The 18360-nt window shown below is 33.7% G+C and overlaps 2 protein-coding genes across 2 annotated transcripts in view; one reads left to right on the forward strand and one right to left on the reverse strand.

The window, feature by feature from the left end:
- The window catches only part of LOC106106766 (zinc transporter ZIP13 homolog), a 14922-nt gene extending 3088 nt beyond the window's left edge, over positions 1–11834 (reverse strand). The window contains exons 1-4 of the mRNA XM_013287419.1: positions 11313–11834; positions 4778–4891; positions 1469–1744; positions 767–909 (exon numbers count right to left, since the gene is read on the reverse strand). Of these exons, the coding sequence (XP_013142873.1) occupies positions 767–909; positions 1469–1744; positions 4778–4891; positions 11313–11487 (708 nt within the window). The 5' untranslated portion in view covers positions 11488–11834. The remainder of the gene's footprint in view (positions 1–766; positions 910–1468; positions 1745–4777; positions 4892–11312) is intronic.
- Positions 11835–12568: 734 nt separating this feature from the next.
- LOC106106593 (F-box/LRR-repeat protein 12-like) lies at positions 12569–12951 on the forward strand (the record flags this gene model as incomplete). The annotated part of the gene is given in 1 exon segment (XM_013287192.1): positions 12569–12951. A coding segment is annotated over 1 exon segment (96 nt), but the record flags the coding sequence as incomplete, so codon positions are not given.
- Between the last annotated feature and the right edge of the window lie 5409 nt (positions 12952–18360).

The raw sequence follows: 18360 nt of genomic DNA on the forward strand, positions 1-18360 counted from the left end.
GGAGGAAATTGCTGACAACAAATAGTAAATAAAAATAAAGAAATATGGTGAAATATAAAACCATCTTGAGGTCCATAACATAACTAAGCATTGTCTAACCATGTTTTTTGGTATACTTTGTTGTTAAATAACTCACCTAGTATAGCAAAGGTCGTCAGCAAACCAACTCTAAAGCCCACTAAGAAAGATCCTCCAACAGCCAGCCCGTGAGTGAAGTTGTCTATGGAATTAGCCATCAAGTTGAGATAACCAGCCACCTGGAATATAAACAGTAATCATTTAGATAAGTAATATATTAAAGGAAATGATATTATAAAAAACTAGATGTAGCTCGCGACTTCGGCCGCGGGAAAATAAAAATATAGCTTATGTTATTCACAGATAAATTATCTTTTTAACGGTGAAAGAATTTTTAAAACTGGTTCAGTAGTTTTCGAGTTATTTCAACTGGACGGATTTAAAAATTATTACAGCATTAAAAAGCTATCTTAACACTGAGTAACATAGGCTACATTTTTACTATTTTTAATTTCACTCGTGCGAAATCAAGCCAGTATATCATACTAATATTATATATGCAAAAGTTTAGATGGATGGATGTTAGAGTTTGTAGCCTAAACGGTTGAACGGATTTCGGTGAAATTTGACATAGACCTAGATGGTAGTCTAGAAGAACACATAGGCTACTTAGATTTGTTTTTTAATTCGAGGCGGACGGAGACGCGGGCGAAAGCTAGTAAATAAATATAGAAGAGAAGTAACTCACGTCCTTCTTGTCAGTCTTCTCTTTGCTGAGCTGGTGCGCCTTCTCCCGCGCCTCCCGCAGCAGGCAGCGGCCCATCCAGCGACTGCTGCCCTTGCACTTCACAGCGCCGTTGCTGGACACCGCACTGCAGCAGCCGCCCTCACCTGCTCACAAACCACGAACACTTAGTTAAAATTACAATATTAGCGTTACCACGCCCTGGGAGAGATTTCTTCAGCATCAGATTTAATTGAAAATTTATTTAAATTGCATGAACGAAGTCACGAGAAAAAGGCAGTATAATAAAAGACAAACGTTAATTCCTTCAACATCTTTTCACTATTGTACTGATATTTATATTTGGTAAAATTTCTTGTAATTCTGCGTGAACGAAGTCACCGGAAAAAACTAGTATAGTAGAAAACAAATGCTAAATAAAACGAAGTAACCGTTTATTGACATTTAGCTACAGAGGGGCGTACATAATTACTGTATTCTCTCTTCTTATGTACCCTTCCTCGTCAAAAGCACCTCGTTTCTGTACGGATAGTTTGGATTGATTGATGGATGTTAGAATTTGTAGCCTAAACTGCTAAACGAATCTCGATGAAATTTGTCATAGATGTAGAGGACAGTCTGGAACATATAGGCTATTTAATTTTGCTTTTTTAAGTCCACGCGGAGTAATGGGCGAAAGCTAGTATTACAATAAATTGAACAAACCTTTAGTATTATTATTAAAAACACACGTATCGTACAACTGCTTCGCAGTAACAGTTCCATTCCCACATAGTCCGCCATTCTCCTTCCCTCTGCTCTTCCTCTCCGCTACCAATAACTTCTCTATCTCTTCAATCTCTATCTGCTTGATGGGTCCGTTAGGTTTCTCTTCTTCTTCTTCGTGAGCTTCCGCAGCAGCGAACAGCTTCTCCACCACGATGAACACCAGCATACCGAATAAACACCAAAGCCCACATTTCATAGATACATGTTCGCCTTCTGGAAAGAAAGTCAAGTCTGTAGGAGTTACAGAAGGTCACCCGAAAAGGGGGGAAAGTGGGTACTTCAAGTTATATAGGTCGTCGTAGAAAAGATCTTACTGTAAGTTTTCATTTATTTCACATTTTGTCCGTTAAGGATGGGAGAAGCTGCTCTAGATTTCGCCAAATTAGCGAAGGCATTATAGATTCGTTACGTTATAAGTTAAATAGATGACAAATTATATCAGGCCCTGATCTCTGATGTGTTTATTGGATTTATTGAACTAGCGAAACGTAAACGAGTTTTTTTACATCAGATTAGAAACCTCTAAAATTATCTGTATTTCTCTACTTTATCTTACTTCTTGGTAATATTATAAATGCTAAGTTTAGATGGATGGATGGATGTTTGTTAGAGCTTGTAGCCAGCCTAAACTGCTGAACGGAACTCGATGAAATTTGGCATAGATGTCTATACATACTATCCTATGATAGTCTGGAAGAACACATAGGCTTAATTTATTTTTTAATTCCAAGCGGACGGAGTTGCGGGCGAAAGTTAGTGATAAGTATATTACATATAAACCTCCATCTTGAATCACTCTTTCTATCAAAATAGCATTAATATCAGTTACGTAGTTTTAATGATCTAAGCATTATTAGGACAAACAGACAGATTTTGTTTTATACTTTGTGTGCAAAGGAATTACCATTTGTCTATAGTTTGTTCTTCCCCATTATCAGACTATTACAATAGTTATTTATGTATAAGTTCAAAAGGTTACATGTCCATTTTTCATTACTATTAGAGATATGATAAATCCCAAGGGACTTCCCATTTCAATCATACTAATATTATAAACGAGCTGTTGCCCGCGACTTCGTCCGCGTGGTATTAGAAAACATACGAACTATATAAATTACAAAAAGCTACGTATCCCTCGGGAACCGGACATTTCTCTAGGATCAAGTTTATCTGTGTACTCCAGACTTTGTTTTATATCTGTGCCAAATTTCAATACGATATATAGTGAACATTAAAAAACTAAATAAATGAATCCCACGGGAACCGTAACTATTCCCGGGATAAAAAGTAGCCTATGTGTTCTTCCAGACTATGCTCTAAACCTGTGCCAAATTTCATGGAGATCCGTTCAGCCGTTTAGGCTACAAACGCTAACAAACATCCATCCATCTATCCATCTAAACTTTCGCATTTATAATATTAGTAAGATGCAAAAGTTTAATTGATGGATGGATGTTTGTTAGTTTGTAGCCAAAACGGATAATCGGATTTCAATGAAAATTGGTATAGATGTAGAGGATGGTCTGGAGGAACACATAGACTATTCACTTTTTTTTTCCACGCGGACGGAGTCGCGGGCGGCAGCTAGTTATTTTATATATTCAGGCGTGTCACAGTCCACTTGATAAATATACCCAGACAATAAACATTTGATAACGTGAATTAAATGCAATTGTTTTGAAAAGGTTTATGATAATAACATCATTATTAAATAAATTGGAATAAAAGTTTTGTTAACTAGCTGTTGCTCGCGACTCCGTCTGTGTGGAATTAAAAAAATAGTAAAAAACAGCCTATGTTATTCAGTGATAACGTAGCTAGTAGTTTTTGGGTTATTGCTATACATATAAAAATACAAATCTTGTATCTTTATAATATTAAGTACCAGGTATTATTGGTAAAATCCATACATATTGTGAAATTATTTTTGTATTCGATAAAAAATTTGTTAAGAAATGTTAAGAGATCTTTAACATCAATCCTCATCCAAAGGGACTAAGTAGAAATAAACTTATAAACTCAGTGTACTAATGACATATTCATTTTGCCATAATTCTTTCATTAATTTAACATTTTCTTTGTCATTTTAATCTCATTATTGTATAAATGTTTTCTAGATAATAAAAATGTTTATTTATTTGATTTATTTACTGTAAACACTTAATAAACGATACGATGACACTGAATTCCGGTAATACATTTCTTTGTTTACCCTCGTTTGTATGACTATGACGTGCTCGGAACACAAAACCTATACGACCACGCGGTAATAACGGTTCATAGTAACATCGACTTTATTACAAACGCAATAAAGTTCATTACATAAAACATCAACGTTAGTAGGAACTGAATTTTATAGCAAAAATTTCTTTATTGGATTTTGTACTTTATTTTGTAGGGCTTAAGAGTTAGATTTGAAATCTGCAATGTAGTGGTAATTATGATAAGCTTGCAACACAAAACCTATACATTGTTTGAATGTGTGTATTTCTAATGGGAAGTAACGATGTGTGTGTGCACTTGACAATGGATTTTTGTACAACGAGCATTTCACATTAAATAATTTAATTTATTTAACGAAAACATATGTTTACTAGCTTTCGTCCGCGACTCTGTATGCGTGTAATTAAAAATAAACAAAACTGAGTAGCCTATATGTTCTTCCAGACTATCCTCTACATTTGTACCTAATTCATCGAAATTCAACCGTTTATGCTACAAACTCTAACAAACATCCATCTAAACTTTCGCATTTATAATATTAGTATGAATTGAAAGAACGTGCTGAAAACAGTGTTAGCTTGATGGTAATAATAGAATTACGTAAATAACTTTAAACACTTGTTTAAACACATAAATAAATAATACATCTTTCGGTATTTTAATAAATTAATGCTTTAGCTACGTCTTATTTTTTAAATTAATATCGGCAATGTTTTTAGGATCCTTTTTTAGTATTTGACCATCCAGAATTAAGTCAGTATAACGTAAGCTAACAGCCGTACTTGGAGTATATATATATATATTCATTATTGTTCGCGACTTCGTCGACGTGAAATTTAAAAATAGTCTAGGTTACTGAGCGATAACATAGCTTTTAAATAGTAAAAGAATTTTGTAAATCGGCCCAGTAGTTTTTAAATTGTTTCAATACATACAAAAATCTAAAAATAAAATTCTCTCCTCTTTATAATATTAGTATAGTTATAAATTTGCTAAGTGACCACTTAACATTTGCACTAGTACCTTTAGTATTGGCCAAATCATGTTGCCAGGCTTCAGGTAACAGATGTAAGAAGACATCGCCGAGTAGACCGCCCACCGCGAAGCTCAGCAATATCCTCAAGGTTGCAGCACCAGCTGGAAAAAAACACAACATATTGGTAGTCTACCTTATGAAAAGACGTTAAATAGATGCCACAATGGCAGTCATCGCTGTGTTACTGTCTTACTGGCGTATCTCTAAGAGCTCATTCAGAGATTGGTCAGTGCAAAATACAACCTCTTTGGCTGACAAGTGTGAATACAGCCAAAGAGGTTGCATACTGGCCACCGAGACATTACATTTAAGTATTAAAGTAAAGATGAAAACAAAAGAGATGGAAAAGACGCATGCAAGAAGTCAAGATGTAATCGTGATAGTTTAAAGTTGTTTTAGTTTAAGAAATGTTTTATTTCATATTTTTGGCTGCCGCGCTGTCGGTAACAGAGATTACACTTTTAACGGGAGATAGTTTGGTCGGAAAATCGGTGTACTTATGCTCAGTTGCTGAAGTTTCGATTTATTTTACCAAGTGATTCATTAGTTAGAAGTTAGTTTCTTCGTTAGTAAGTAGTTCGGAAACGCATTTCATGAAGTTATCGAACCAAAAACGCTATCGAACGGTTAAATATAGCTGAGAAATCGGCTATTACGCATCCAACTAAACTGTCGGCCAATAAAAAATCTTTAGTCTGCGAGCCACAGTACATATTTAATTTGAAGTCTATACTCGTTAGTGAAATCTCGATTTTATTTTAAACTGATTTCGTAAGTTGCTATTTTTTGAACAACATCTACAGAGTACATACTCTTGGTCCGTAATTTTTTGTAATTTATTTTTATTTGCGTTTTTTTAAGTAGCTATTTAGAGTGCTGACCTATCATGAGTAAAATTATACAAAGTGATAAAAATAGTAATCGCTTGATAATTTGTATTGCTCTTATCAAGCGATTAAACAACTTCTAATTGTTGTTATCTATATTTACAAGTGCTGTGATTTAATCTTTATAATCTATTAAATAAATATAAAGATTAGCTGGTAGCAACTTTACAAGATATAATAAAGAGATAATTGGTCTAATTTCAATGCTTCCTAAAATCTAACTAATATCTATTCATATTCATCCGCATAAAACTATGAAAATTTAATTTTATTGTTTACATGTGTCAAATTATCAATTGCAAATGTCAAAATGACATGACGATGACAAATCATGGCAACCTTGCTTAATAATATAAAGGGAATAATGTTCCCGTGCGGCTTCATCCGCATGAATTTATGAAAATTTTATTTGATTCTTTACATTTGTGAAATTATTAATAGCAAATGTCAAAATGACATGACATGACAAACCTTAGCAATCTTGCTTTCTTGATGTTGGCAACAACTTATGGTCCCTTTCCCACATTAGGGTTTTTATCCAAAATATTTACCCCCTAAGTTTAGTGGCGTGAAAAAATATAGCCTAAAGGGTGACGTAAGTGTATGGCTTTTTATTAAAAGAATCTTCAAAAATATGCTGTAATTGCTGACATCTTAGGCAACAAAGAAGTGTGTGTTTACGCTTTATAATAATACTAGCTTTCGCCCGCGACTCCGTTCGCATGGAATTAAAAGAAACAAAAGTAAGTAGCCTATGTGTCCTTCCAAACTATCCTCTACATCCATACCAAATTTCATAGAAATCCGTGAAACCGTTTAGACTACAAACTTTAATAAACATCTATCCATCCATCCATCTAAACTTTTGCATTTACAATATTAGTATGAAGTATAGATATAAAATGGGCTGCTAATTTACATGCAGAGTTGAATCAATAGTTCAAGAGTGTTGAATCGGTTAAGATCTGATTTACTAGTCTACTCACAAGACATCTCTGGCGTTTTTGATATATAAAACAATGTGTATTGTCAAGTATATTATCGGTCATCTGTGTCAATGACTGAATTATCTCCATCTCGTTGCTATCAGCGAGTGCAGCCTCTCACGTACTGATAACTTACAGACAGACCCGATAATACTATAGACCTTCGCTAATGTACTCTAGAGGTCAAAGTTACGAAATACAATCGTTACTACTTGACCAATGATTTTTTGTCTATGTCAGGTACTTTTTTTTATCGTAGACACGTTTATGTTACTGGTTAACCAATGTACAGTCGGATGCATACGAACTAAAGAAACTTGTAAAGACCTTTAGTTTTGAAAAAATAAATTCGTTCAATCGCATGTATTGATGTCGGAAGCATACAAAAGGACAAGCAGACAGACGTGAAAAGGGAGCAATTCCGCGTTTCGTCTGATGAGTGTGGTGCTGGAGGTCCAACTTTAGTCCCTATAAAATGATGGGAAGATAAATGGATTTGACACTGGAGGAGATGCATTGGAAGGGGAAATATTCTCATTATTTGCGTTTCCTCCTCCTTCGATTAAGGCTAGGTAACGCATCCGTTATTGCGAATGTCTATGGGCAGCAGTCGCTTCGCCATTTTGGCGGATTCAGGTGGTCGCTTGGTCATTTGCAAATTTACTATATTATGGCTATATAAAAATACAAAAGAATAAGTGCTGGCATATTTTTGAAACCAAAGGCATATACAAGTTTCTGAAGTTTTACAAATGTATACAACATTTATGCAGCTAACTGTACAATCTACCTGAGCCACTGGGCCTTTGTTATGTTGTTGATTTGGACTATATGTATTTTAAAATGAACTATAAATATTTACAAGTTATTTAAACGTTTACTTTCCTACCTTAACACTGTCCAAATTAATCTTCTTAAAAAAATGGTATAACTATTTAAGATCAATAAAAATCAATAAATACGTAGACGAGATAAGAATTGATACGTTAGATCAAAAATGCCAGATGCACATTTTTTTTCCATTTGGATATAATTTTTTACCTACCCTCTTTTTTGTACTAACGATGAGGATAACAATGAACTTGTAACTTGCAAAGTTAGACAATCTACACCTAGAAAATACTAAATAACCATGTCATAAGATTCACTTTCCCATGTTCCGTCAAGTGAAGTCAAGAAATTTCCGTTTACTTTATTCATAAGATAAAAATATTGAAAGCTTATTAATACCGTTATCGTACATAACTCGTCGTCTGTCAATAATATGTACAATTTATTTATATACTCTAACCAGGATACATTTCTTTATTATATGATAAAAACAAATCTATACTATTATAATAAAGCGCAAAAACACACACTTCTTTGTTGCCAGATGTCAGCAATTACAGCATATTTTTGAATAATTCCTTTTTTAATAAAATGTTCTACACTTACGTCACGCTTTAGGCTATATATTTTAACGCCATTAAACTTAGGGGGTAAATATTTTGGATAAAAACCCTAATGTGGGAAAGAGACCATAAGTTGCTGCCAACATCAAGGAAGCAAGATTGCCATAATAAGGTAATTGGGGTTTTGACATTTGAAATTTAGAATTTGACAAATGTAAACAATAAAATGAAGTTTTTTATAATTACATGCGGATGAAGCCGCATGGGAACAGCTAGTATTTCATATTTACTTTTGGTCATTACCGAGGTCTCGATTCGCCAAGTATTTTTAATCCGAGAGAGAATATTTCAGAGTAAAGAATTCTAAGAATTACAAACCCATTCGAACCCATGTCCGAAACATGCAAAAAGAATTGATGGTTGTGGAAAAAACAATAAAAAAGAGCAGGCTAAGGGGCATATCGGAATAATACAGCCGAAGTTCTGTCACGGTAATTCCAACAGAGAAAAAAACAATCTCAGAAACGCAATTAAATTAATTAACAAATCCTCTAGCGATATGTAATTTAGAGAAAATGTTAATTTTATCGAAGTTTAAATGGCTATTTCACGGTTCGTTCGGCGTAAAATGTTGCGCACATCTGTGGCTCCCTGATAACGTAGTTAGATGGAGAAAATGTGAAAATCACGACCAGGAAAATCGAAATAATACAATTCAATAAACTAACTAGAAACATGAGAGAAGTGTAACTTGGGGAGTGTGTGCCACCATGATTTGGAGCATACGGCTTAACTTATTTTGTAATGTTAATGGCAACTCTTGTTTTTTTTTTAATAAGTTACAAATTAACAACGAGACTCTTAAATGAGTGATTTAAAAGTTAGTAACTAGGTCTTTTTGTTATCTTAATACTGTTCTAATGGCACATTTTGACGAAAAATTGTAGCAAAAAAAATTAGCCTTTTAGGTCTCCCAGACTATGTTCTATTTCAGCCTCCGTTCTGGAGATGCGTAGTAAAAAACATACATCCATCTAAACTATCGCATTTATGATATTAGTAAAAAGTAAGACATTGAAATCTGGATAAATTCTGAAAAATAACAGCTCATAGTAACATTGCGACGAAATGATAGAATTTCGTGTTTCAATAATATTTTTAGTTTCTTTCGTAAAGTGATTGATCTGTGATACAAAGCAAGATAATATCGTAGTTTTTCTTATCGCTGTAGAAATCGGCACTGTCCGAAATTGTTTGGGAAATATCGCAATGTTTCGTAATTTGACGCAATCGTTAAGATTTTCAAGTGCTCTCCGTTAAACACTGTACTGCAATAGGGTAGTCAAACACAGAAACAATAATATCGAATGATAAATTATTAATCATATTGTAAATCCTATTTTACTGTTATTCTGTTATAATACAGATCATAATTACCATAATACCTTTGGATGGATGGATGTTTATTAACAGATTTCGATGAAATTTGGCATACATAGAAAGAAAGAACACACAGGCTACAAAATTTTTTTTCATTCCCAACGAACGAATTCGCGTGCAAAAGCTAGTATAAAAAAAATGTGAAAAACCGTTTTACCTTTGAACGAATATGCTGGGAATAACTATCTTATACATTCCAGTGGCCTTGATTCTTAGAAACTCGATTTTAAGTAATCATTTTTTATTCCTGGATGTACTCATAAGATATGTAATAATAAAACGAAATAACCTATTACTACGGATTTTCAATGAAACATGTATCACAAATAAACCTCTATTATTTTTCAAAGAGAATAAGAAATTATAAAAATATTTTTAAACAAAAAATAAAAATTGAGGCACATCTTCTTGAAATCTGGAATTTCTTATGACATTACAAACAGATGCTCTAATTTTATTATATGTATAGATGGATTCCAGAGTTTCAGAAATACACCTTCGGTTTCAAAAAGATTTATGCCCACATAGATACCTTTCCAATTATTAATTCCTCTTATTGTATCAAATATTTGTACACAAATGTGTACAACTAAAAAAAAAAATTGTACCCAAATGTGTACAAACATTTGATTGAGACTTTCATCAGGTCTTAATACTAAACAATAAACTTTAATGAAGGAAGTTAAAATTCCCAGGCTAATTCCATAGTTTACATAATACTAGCATCAAAATGTTTAAAGTATACATCCTGATTATGTTTTGATTAGTCAAAATGTATATTAATACATTCTCTGTTTTAACTGAGAATATGGCTTGACTGTAAATAAATAAAATAAAATAAAAATCCTTTATTGATCTAACAGTTTAGTACAGTTAGTGGGACTCTGTCTCCTGAGCTAGTAATAACTGTGTTTCCGGAGCCAGCGTCTTCTTTTAACAATTGTCTTGTGGAATTTAAAATACATGGTTACAAAATACTGTAAATTTAGGTATTCTGTTTCAAGCTTTAAAACCAGTGGTGGTGCAAGAGACAACTCAACAACCACAGGGCTGGCTTTAATATAGGGTAATATTGGGCTGCCCAGAAAATACAGAATAGAGTGCTATGGTTCTGCGAATTACAGTCTGCTAACCCCATCTTTAAAATGCTAAAAAGTGGCTGTCATATAAATCTCACTGACACTGGTAGCACTCAATATGGTACTGATTAATCATTTTGCAATTACTAAACAGTGATTCTGAGTACCAAAGATTGGACAAATATTTAACAAGATAAATATTAAACTCCAAGAATGAATGATAGATAGAGATAGAGACAGACAAACAGAAGAAAGGAAAAAATGTCAGATTGGGAAAGGTTTCTTTTTTTGTAGATTTTTTAGGATGTATGATTATTTAACAATCATTTATGGTTTATCCCTTATCCTACAAAAACACAGTCCTAAACTAGATAAGAGGTAAATTGCCAAATGTTTTACATGAGATGAATAGGATAGGATTGGATGAGGTGATGGTAGGAAATTTAAACTACAATTAGTAAAAGAATTCAAAAAATGTAACCAATTTTTACCCTATTGAAATATAAACATAATGTCACATTTTATTTTATTTCTTATTTCTACCTTTTGAAAATAATGTCGCTAATAACAAAATAGATTACATTCCGTTTTTCAACATAATTAGCCGAAATGTATTTAAATTATTTGTAAACTTCGCAGTAAATGACATTGTATGTAAAACAAAGAACCGGCGCCAATCCAAATGACGATTCAAAGTTATAAATAATACGCATTTCCTAAACATTAATGTACTTACCTCCGTCTTTAAACGTCGCAGTTTCATCGATTGGTATGATCAGCAAAGGCAGAATACCACTTAAACCAACTAAAATCGAAGCTAAAGCTGAAAATAGCCACGGGTGTTCGTCCAATTCTCCAACGAAATTCCAAATATATTCCGGAACAAATCCCGCCATAACTGAGGTTTCCATAATTAAAAGTTTCCAAGCACGTGTATTAAATTGAAATTAATTAAAACACGAGCTTTTTCGATCTATAGCTTGTTAGTTATGATATTCTCTCATATTTATCCGAGATAAAATGATTCTCTCCTGACGAACTAATCTGCACTGAGATTGAGAACGCCCGATCGTGTCCTTATCTTCACAGATTAGTGATAAAATATCACACTCCTACCACACCGGTTTCGAAATTTAACTGCACAAAATTCCGTTATATCAACATCATTTTTTATATTCAGGAACAAAACAAACAGTTAATTTTCTGCGGAGATGTAAAGCAAACCGGCTGCGATACTTGCTGGAATAAAATGAAGAATTTATTCGAAATTCATAGATTGAAAACAATTGAATGAGCGAAATGGTTAGTTTTGTTTTGAATGATAACTAAAGTGAATGAGTATGGAACGGAAAATGACATTAGAATTGACAGTGACATTTAAAAATGTTGCCATTATCCAAATCTAACGCCTTTGGTCAATTTCTTAAATATTAGTAATATTTGTCATTTTATCATCATCTAAGATAGCGTAGAATTTTCAACTTTGATGTTGAAATGAAAAAAAAACAAGAGAAAACCAAAGAGGATATAATATAAAACGAGACTGTACCTTTTACAACAGCGCCATCTTTAATACAGCTATCATACTAAGATTATAATATCAAAGTTTATTCAAATTGTTGTGAGAAACAACCGCTGGAGGTAATTTGAGTGCAATACATTTGAAAATATTTTCAAATATTAGACCTCACATGAGGCAATGTGTGAGACTTTGAAGACATAAAATAATTGATGAGTGCTAAATAACCATTTTTACCTAGTCTAGTATTTTTTTGTAGACATCTTTTTTGGTTTAACGACAATATTGTACCGTCAAAACGGATGTTAAATCTGAAACCACTATATTGTGTTTAAAGAATAATTAATTTCCCATTAAATGTCTGCCGCGTGAGACAGACACGGTTCGATGCCAGATGGACGGGTTAATACGTCCGTCCGTCAGTCACTCTGACATGATTGCAATACAAGTCTTGGCAGCCAAACCGTATTTCAGCCCAGTTGGAGCGAAATGCCGCACTTATTTCGTCTTGCCAATTTAAATATTCGAACCTGTGTAACGATTCTTCGACATAACTTTACAACAAACTCAACCGCAAGCAACAGCGGTTGGTTCGTAAAAAGGAAGAATTCAAAACTAAACTGTTTTGTAGTAAAAAAATTAAACACTAAAATCGAATTGTTAACTTTTTCGCGCCTAAATTATTGAGTGAATGAATTTTTACGAACTTTTTTTTCTAAACAGCCAGTGTTTGTGGTAGTGTGAAGTTTTTTTTATAAGCATGGATTCGTGGGGCATCTTAAACGTGGATACTGCGGCCATCGCTATATCGAGGGAGGGTGACTTGCAGAACAGTTTTCGGCGTAAACATCTCATTGTAAGTATTAAAATATAAAAAAACAAGTTTTTTCTCGTGCGATTTAAATATTATTTAGAAATTTACATTTCCTTAATACTAAACCAAATCTATTAGACCAGAACAAAAATATTATGGAATTTAATCATTTCGTCATAGTTTTCTACTTCAGATCCTTAGAATTTGTCTCTAAAAATCTAAAATTATACTTACTAGAGAAGGAGAACTTCTAATATAAATGAGGACACATACAGCAGCAGGGGAACACATAGGCAGTCGTTGATGGATTGCATGAGTGGTTCGCAAAGTGAGAACGATTTGAACGACGAAATCCTGGGGTATCAACTCTACATAGATGGCAGAGATTCAGTGATGGTGATTGACACAAGTAACCTATGTACATTATCACATTGACTGCCCAGGGCGTCGCGCAGTAAGGGTGCCAATCACACAATAAAAAGGGCATAGTAGAAGCCTCGCCCAGGGCGCTAGTTGGGCTAATATCGGTATTGCAGTACCGCAATATTGCTTTAAAAACAATTCAATGTTGATATATGCTAAAAGCTGTTTTTAAAATAAATTAACAACGAATGGCCTCGATCAACATGAAATCTTGCATTTGTTTTAATGAGAAAACATTCGAAAAACAATAAATTTCGTCCGACTTGATGGAAATACTTTGTAACGTAGAATTCCACTGCCACGACATAACATATATTGTCATCCCTTTCATTCTGTTTGACAAAAAAGAGATTGCGATATGTACTAGTACATTTTCCACCAACAGTGAATGTCTACTGTCAGGTCTGCTTACAGTCTACTCTTGGCAAGCGGGAGGTATTTCCTGGACGCATGACTCACCTCAGCTGAGGATTATTGGCATTTTTGTGCGGTCGGCTCCGAATTTTAATTACAAAATGGCTAATTATAGCGCTCGTCCAAATTCTTCGTCATTAAAATTGCTTTAGCTCTGTGTTTAATACAAAGTAATCGAATAACATTAAGAAAGTTTTCGATCCTACATATTATAATAATCTATATCTATACTATTATAAAAAAGCGTAAACCCACACTACATTGTTGCCTAAGATGTCAGCAATTACAGCATATTTTTGAATAACTCTTTTTTTATAAAAAGCCCTATACTTACGTCACGCTTTAGGCTATATATTTTCACGCCATTAAACTTAGGGGTAAATATTTTGGATAAAAACCCTAATGTGGGAGAGAGACCATAAGTTACCACCAACAGCAAGAAAGCAAAATTGCCAAGGTTTGCCATGTCATGTCATTTTGATATTTGCAATTGATAATTTGACATATGTAAATAATAAAATAAAATTTTCATAATTTTATGCGGACGAAGTCGCACAGGAACAGCTAGTTAACAAATATTTACGGTAAAGAGCTACATAGATATTGTGTATTTTGATTCATAATTCAAGACCCTAAGACACCAAAATTGCGCCATTTTAGTTTGTACAATTTTGTAAAAAGATAACATTGTAAAAGTAATACTCCACATCGCTTATTCACGACATTATAAAACTATTTAAAGTTTGTTCGTCCTATTTCGAAGCACAAAGGCTTCGGCGTTAAAATTGTGACGTCATTCTCCACATCAAAGAAGATTTCGCTGACGTTTTCTGAAATCTCGCAAGTGACGGATGCTTACAACTGAATTGTTTAGATGACTTTGTACTTGTTTAGAAATTAACAACAAAACTCTCGCCAATAAAGGGATAAGCAGATATTAGGAATTGCCATGTGGTAATGTCTCGCCACTTCCACATTTTAGAAATCATGTTTCCTAAGATATATAAATAATTTGAAGATTAGTGTCTGCTATTGACAATTTTTGTTAAGAAAAATAAAATAAAAACGCAGTTGTTCCTTTGGGAGTAGAATTTAATGCAAACGAGTTCTCGAAGTTCATCAAAAAGCTGCTATTTTCATCTAAATAAAAACCATTCTCAAGTTACAAAAGAGAAACCAGATTTTAGTAATTAAGAAATTAATCTTAATGAGAAACCTTTCTTGAAAATAAACTGTAAACATCCCCTTAGTAAATAAAGCGTTAAGTTGACTCTTTGTAACCTTGAGACATCGTAAAGAGAATAAAAAAATAATTCATTGTCAATATAGTCAAAGAATTTAATTCCCATCCCATTAACCATTAGACAAATAATAACCATAAGATTTCATGATTTTTGACCTATTTTCAGTGTAGATCTAACTAATATTACAAAAGTGAAAGTTTATATGGATGGATGGATGGATGAACTTATAGGCTACTCACTTTTTTTTTTAATTCCACGCGGACGGAGTCACGGGCGAAAGCTAGTATTGAATAAACGACCTTAACTGTATAATCATTCCCGCCAAAAAAATCTATTCAGATATAACCTAATTTTAAACCACAATTTAATTTCTCAACTCTTGTATAAGGCATTTGCAATCGTTTGCGCTACTGAGCTATTTGTAGGGAATTCGTTTGAAACTACACGGAAATAACCGACGCAAAATAGGTAAATAGGTACAGGTGATAGAACGTGCTAAAGGTGACAGAATTTAAAGTCGGTCCAGTAGTTTTTGAATAATTTCAATACAAACGGCACAGGTTTAGCTGGAAGAACACATAGGCTTTTTTATCCCGGGAATAGTTACGGTTCCCGTGGGATTCATTAATTGAATTTTTTAATCTTAACTCGATCATTCTGCTACGGTTCAACATATCTTATTGAAATGGCACAGTTATAAAACAAAATCTGGAGTACACATGGAATATCATCCCCGAGAAATGTCCGGTTCCCGAAGAATACGTAGCTCTTTGTTATTTATATAGTTTATATGTTTTCTAATACCGCGCGAACGAAGTCGCGGGCAACAGCTAGTATTTTAATAAAATTCATGCACGTACCCAAGCGGGGTTATTAGTTTAACAAATATGACGTCACGGTGGAACCTTTATGAGATTATACTTTGATCAGTGGACGCAGCGGACTGATGATCGCTTCGATTGAATTAAACGTGGACCTACTTCAATATAATTAAAATTATATGTTTATTTCATAGTAATGTAGTGTTTTTATGTGATAACTAACTTTTGTTCGCGACTCAGTCCGCGTGGAATTAAAAAAAAAACAAAACTAAGTAGCCTTTGTGTTCTTCCAGACTATCCTCTACATCCATACCAAATTTCATCGAAATCGGTTCATCCGTTTAGGCTATAAACTTTAACAAACATCCATCCATCCATCCATCGCATTTATATTAGTATGAACAGAAGAATTACGACTGAAATAAAACAAAGATCTGAGAGTCGGAAACTGGTACATTTACCCCATATACAGAAGTTCTAGACTTTTCCACGTCACTAGATCACTAGGATATAGTAGTAATTTTGATTGCATGAAACTAAACTTCCTAAATATCAATTGATTTTAAATAAAAGTCGACGTAAAGATCTTTATAATTAAAAACGCGCGCACACCTTTGACAAAACTATCGCACATCTGTTTAGTCGCACTGTGATTCCTTTGAGCTTATTTGGAGGTACACACTACTCGATTTTTTGTTGTGCAACTAAACAGTTGAATTGACTGCGAGACAATCGACAATCGAACAGTTGTGCGATGCTTTAGTCAAAAGGGAGCGCCTGTTCTAAAATTTACGACTAGCAATAAGCATATGGACTGTAAAAAAGATGTCCGATGTCATAAAATATTCTACATTTTTACGATCGTGCATGAAATTTACATAACATGTAAGAAGGGACGCGTATTCCTATTTCGTATTTTTCCCTCGTCTTTAAATCGAAACGGCAATGGGGGAGGAAACCTTCAAGGGGTTTTATTTTACTCTTTTATCCGTTTGTATTCTCACAAGAATTCTTTGAAAACAGTCTTAAAATTCCTAGACAATAATAAAACAGTGAATGCTAAAATGGTCTTATCCTCAAATATTAAACGCTTTATACAAATCTATACTAGTATAATAAAGCGTAAACACACACTTTTGTGTGGCGTAAGATGTCAGAAACCACAGTATATTTTTGAATAATTCTTTGTTTAATAAAAAGCCCTACACTTACGTCACGCTTTAGGCTATAAATTTTCACGCTATTAAACTTAGGGGGTAAGTAAATTGTATAAAAACCATAATTTGAGAAAGGAACCAAAAGGTACAAGCTGCCAACATCAAGGAAGTAAGGTTGCCATGGATTGTCATCATGTCATTTTGATATTTGCAATTAATAATTTGACAAATGTAAACAATAAAATAAAATTTGAATAAATTAATGCGGATGAAGTCGCATGGGAACGACTAGTGGTATACTAAAGGGCAATTACAATCATGATTTTTACTAAATTAATTTACTGCTTCTATTTACCCAATTTTGAGTTTAGAAGGAGTCTACTGCCTTATCATCTTTTACCACATTGATTGCGTTACAAGCTGTAACATCTGTCCGTGCATCTAATGCGGGAAAAATAAATTAAATTCGTGGTGCGGGGGACGTAACTTCTATCTGGTTTAGGAGACATAACTATAGATGATAATCTTTTAGGACGTTGCGTGATGATACTAACCTTGCCTCGCGGATCGCGTCGACCCAGTGCACGCAGTCAACTTCTGAGGCGGCTCGCAGCTCATATTGCCGCTGGCTCTCGCGACGGTACGATATTGTGAAGCAGAACTGGCATAAAAACAAATAAATCTTATAAAGTCTATTCATATAAAGAAATTGGAACTTTTATCTCTTTATTAATGTTTAGGATCGGGTTAATAGTTTTAAAACCTTTTAATAATCTTATGTTATTTATATCATAGGTAAAAGAACTGTTATATGACATGGCTTAAAACAGTATAATGTCAACTCAATGGCGTTTATTTACTCTACATTTTGAACTGGAATAAACTGATAATATAATTACGGTTTATAACCGACAGTAAATAGTTAATTTATCCTCTCAGTGGTTGTAACATAACACCTGACTGCACTGAAACCGCAACGCCACATAATTTGTAGCGAGCTTGTGGTTTGTCAATACTGCAACTGACAGCTGTGTAGGCGATTGTCGATTCCACTCTTGTTAATTTAGGTAATTGCTTGCTGTTTGTTTATACTACCATTGATTGTATTGATTCAATTTGATTGCAGAGATTTTAATGCAGAAATAGTTAGATAACGCTTGACCTACTCGTAGTTGGATAAGTATTAAGACGGCATTCGACTGCCTTATTGCTGCTAATCCTTCTTAATATGTAAGTTTATTATTTATTTGTATGATAAATTCTTCAGTAAATTAACCGAAGTAAAGAAAAAAGAACTTGAATATTTCCGTACCGAAGCATTCCTTTCCATAGGCGACTTGCTGAGACGCTCGCAGTAAGAACCTTCAAGAAGGAGGACACCAGTAGGGCGCG

This window comes from Papilio polytes, unplaced genomic scaffold (genome assembly GCF_000836215.1).
Source record: "Papilio polytes unplaced genomic scaffold, Ppol_1.0 DF822178.1, whole genome shotgun sequence".
Lineage (NCBI taxonomy): Eukaryota > Metazoa > Arthropoda > Insecta > Lepidoptera > Papilionidae > Papilio > Papilio polytes.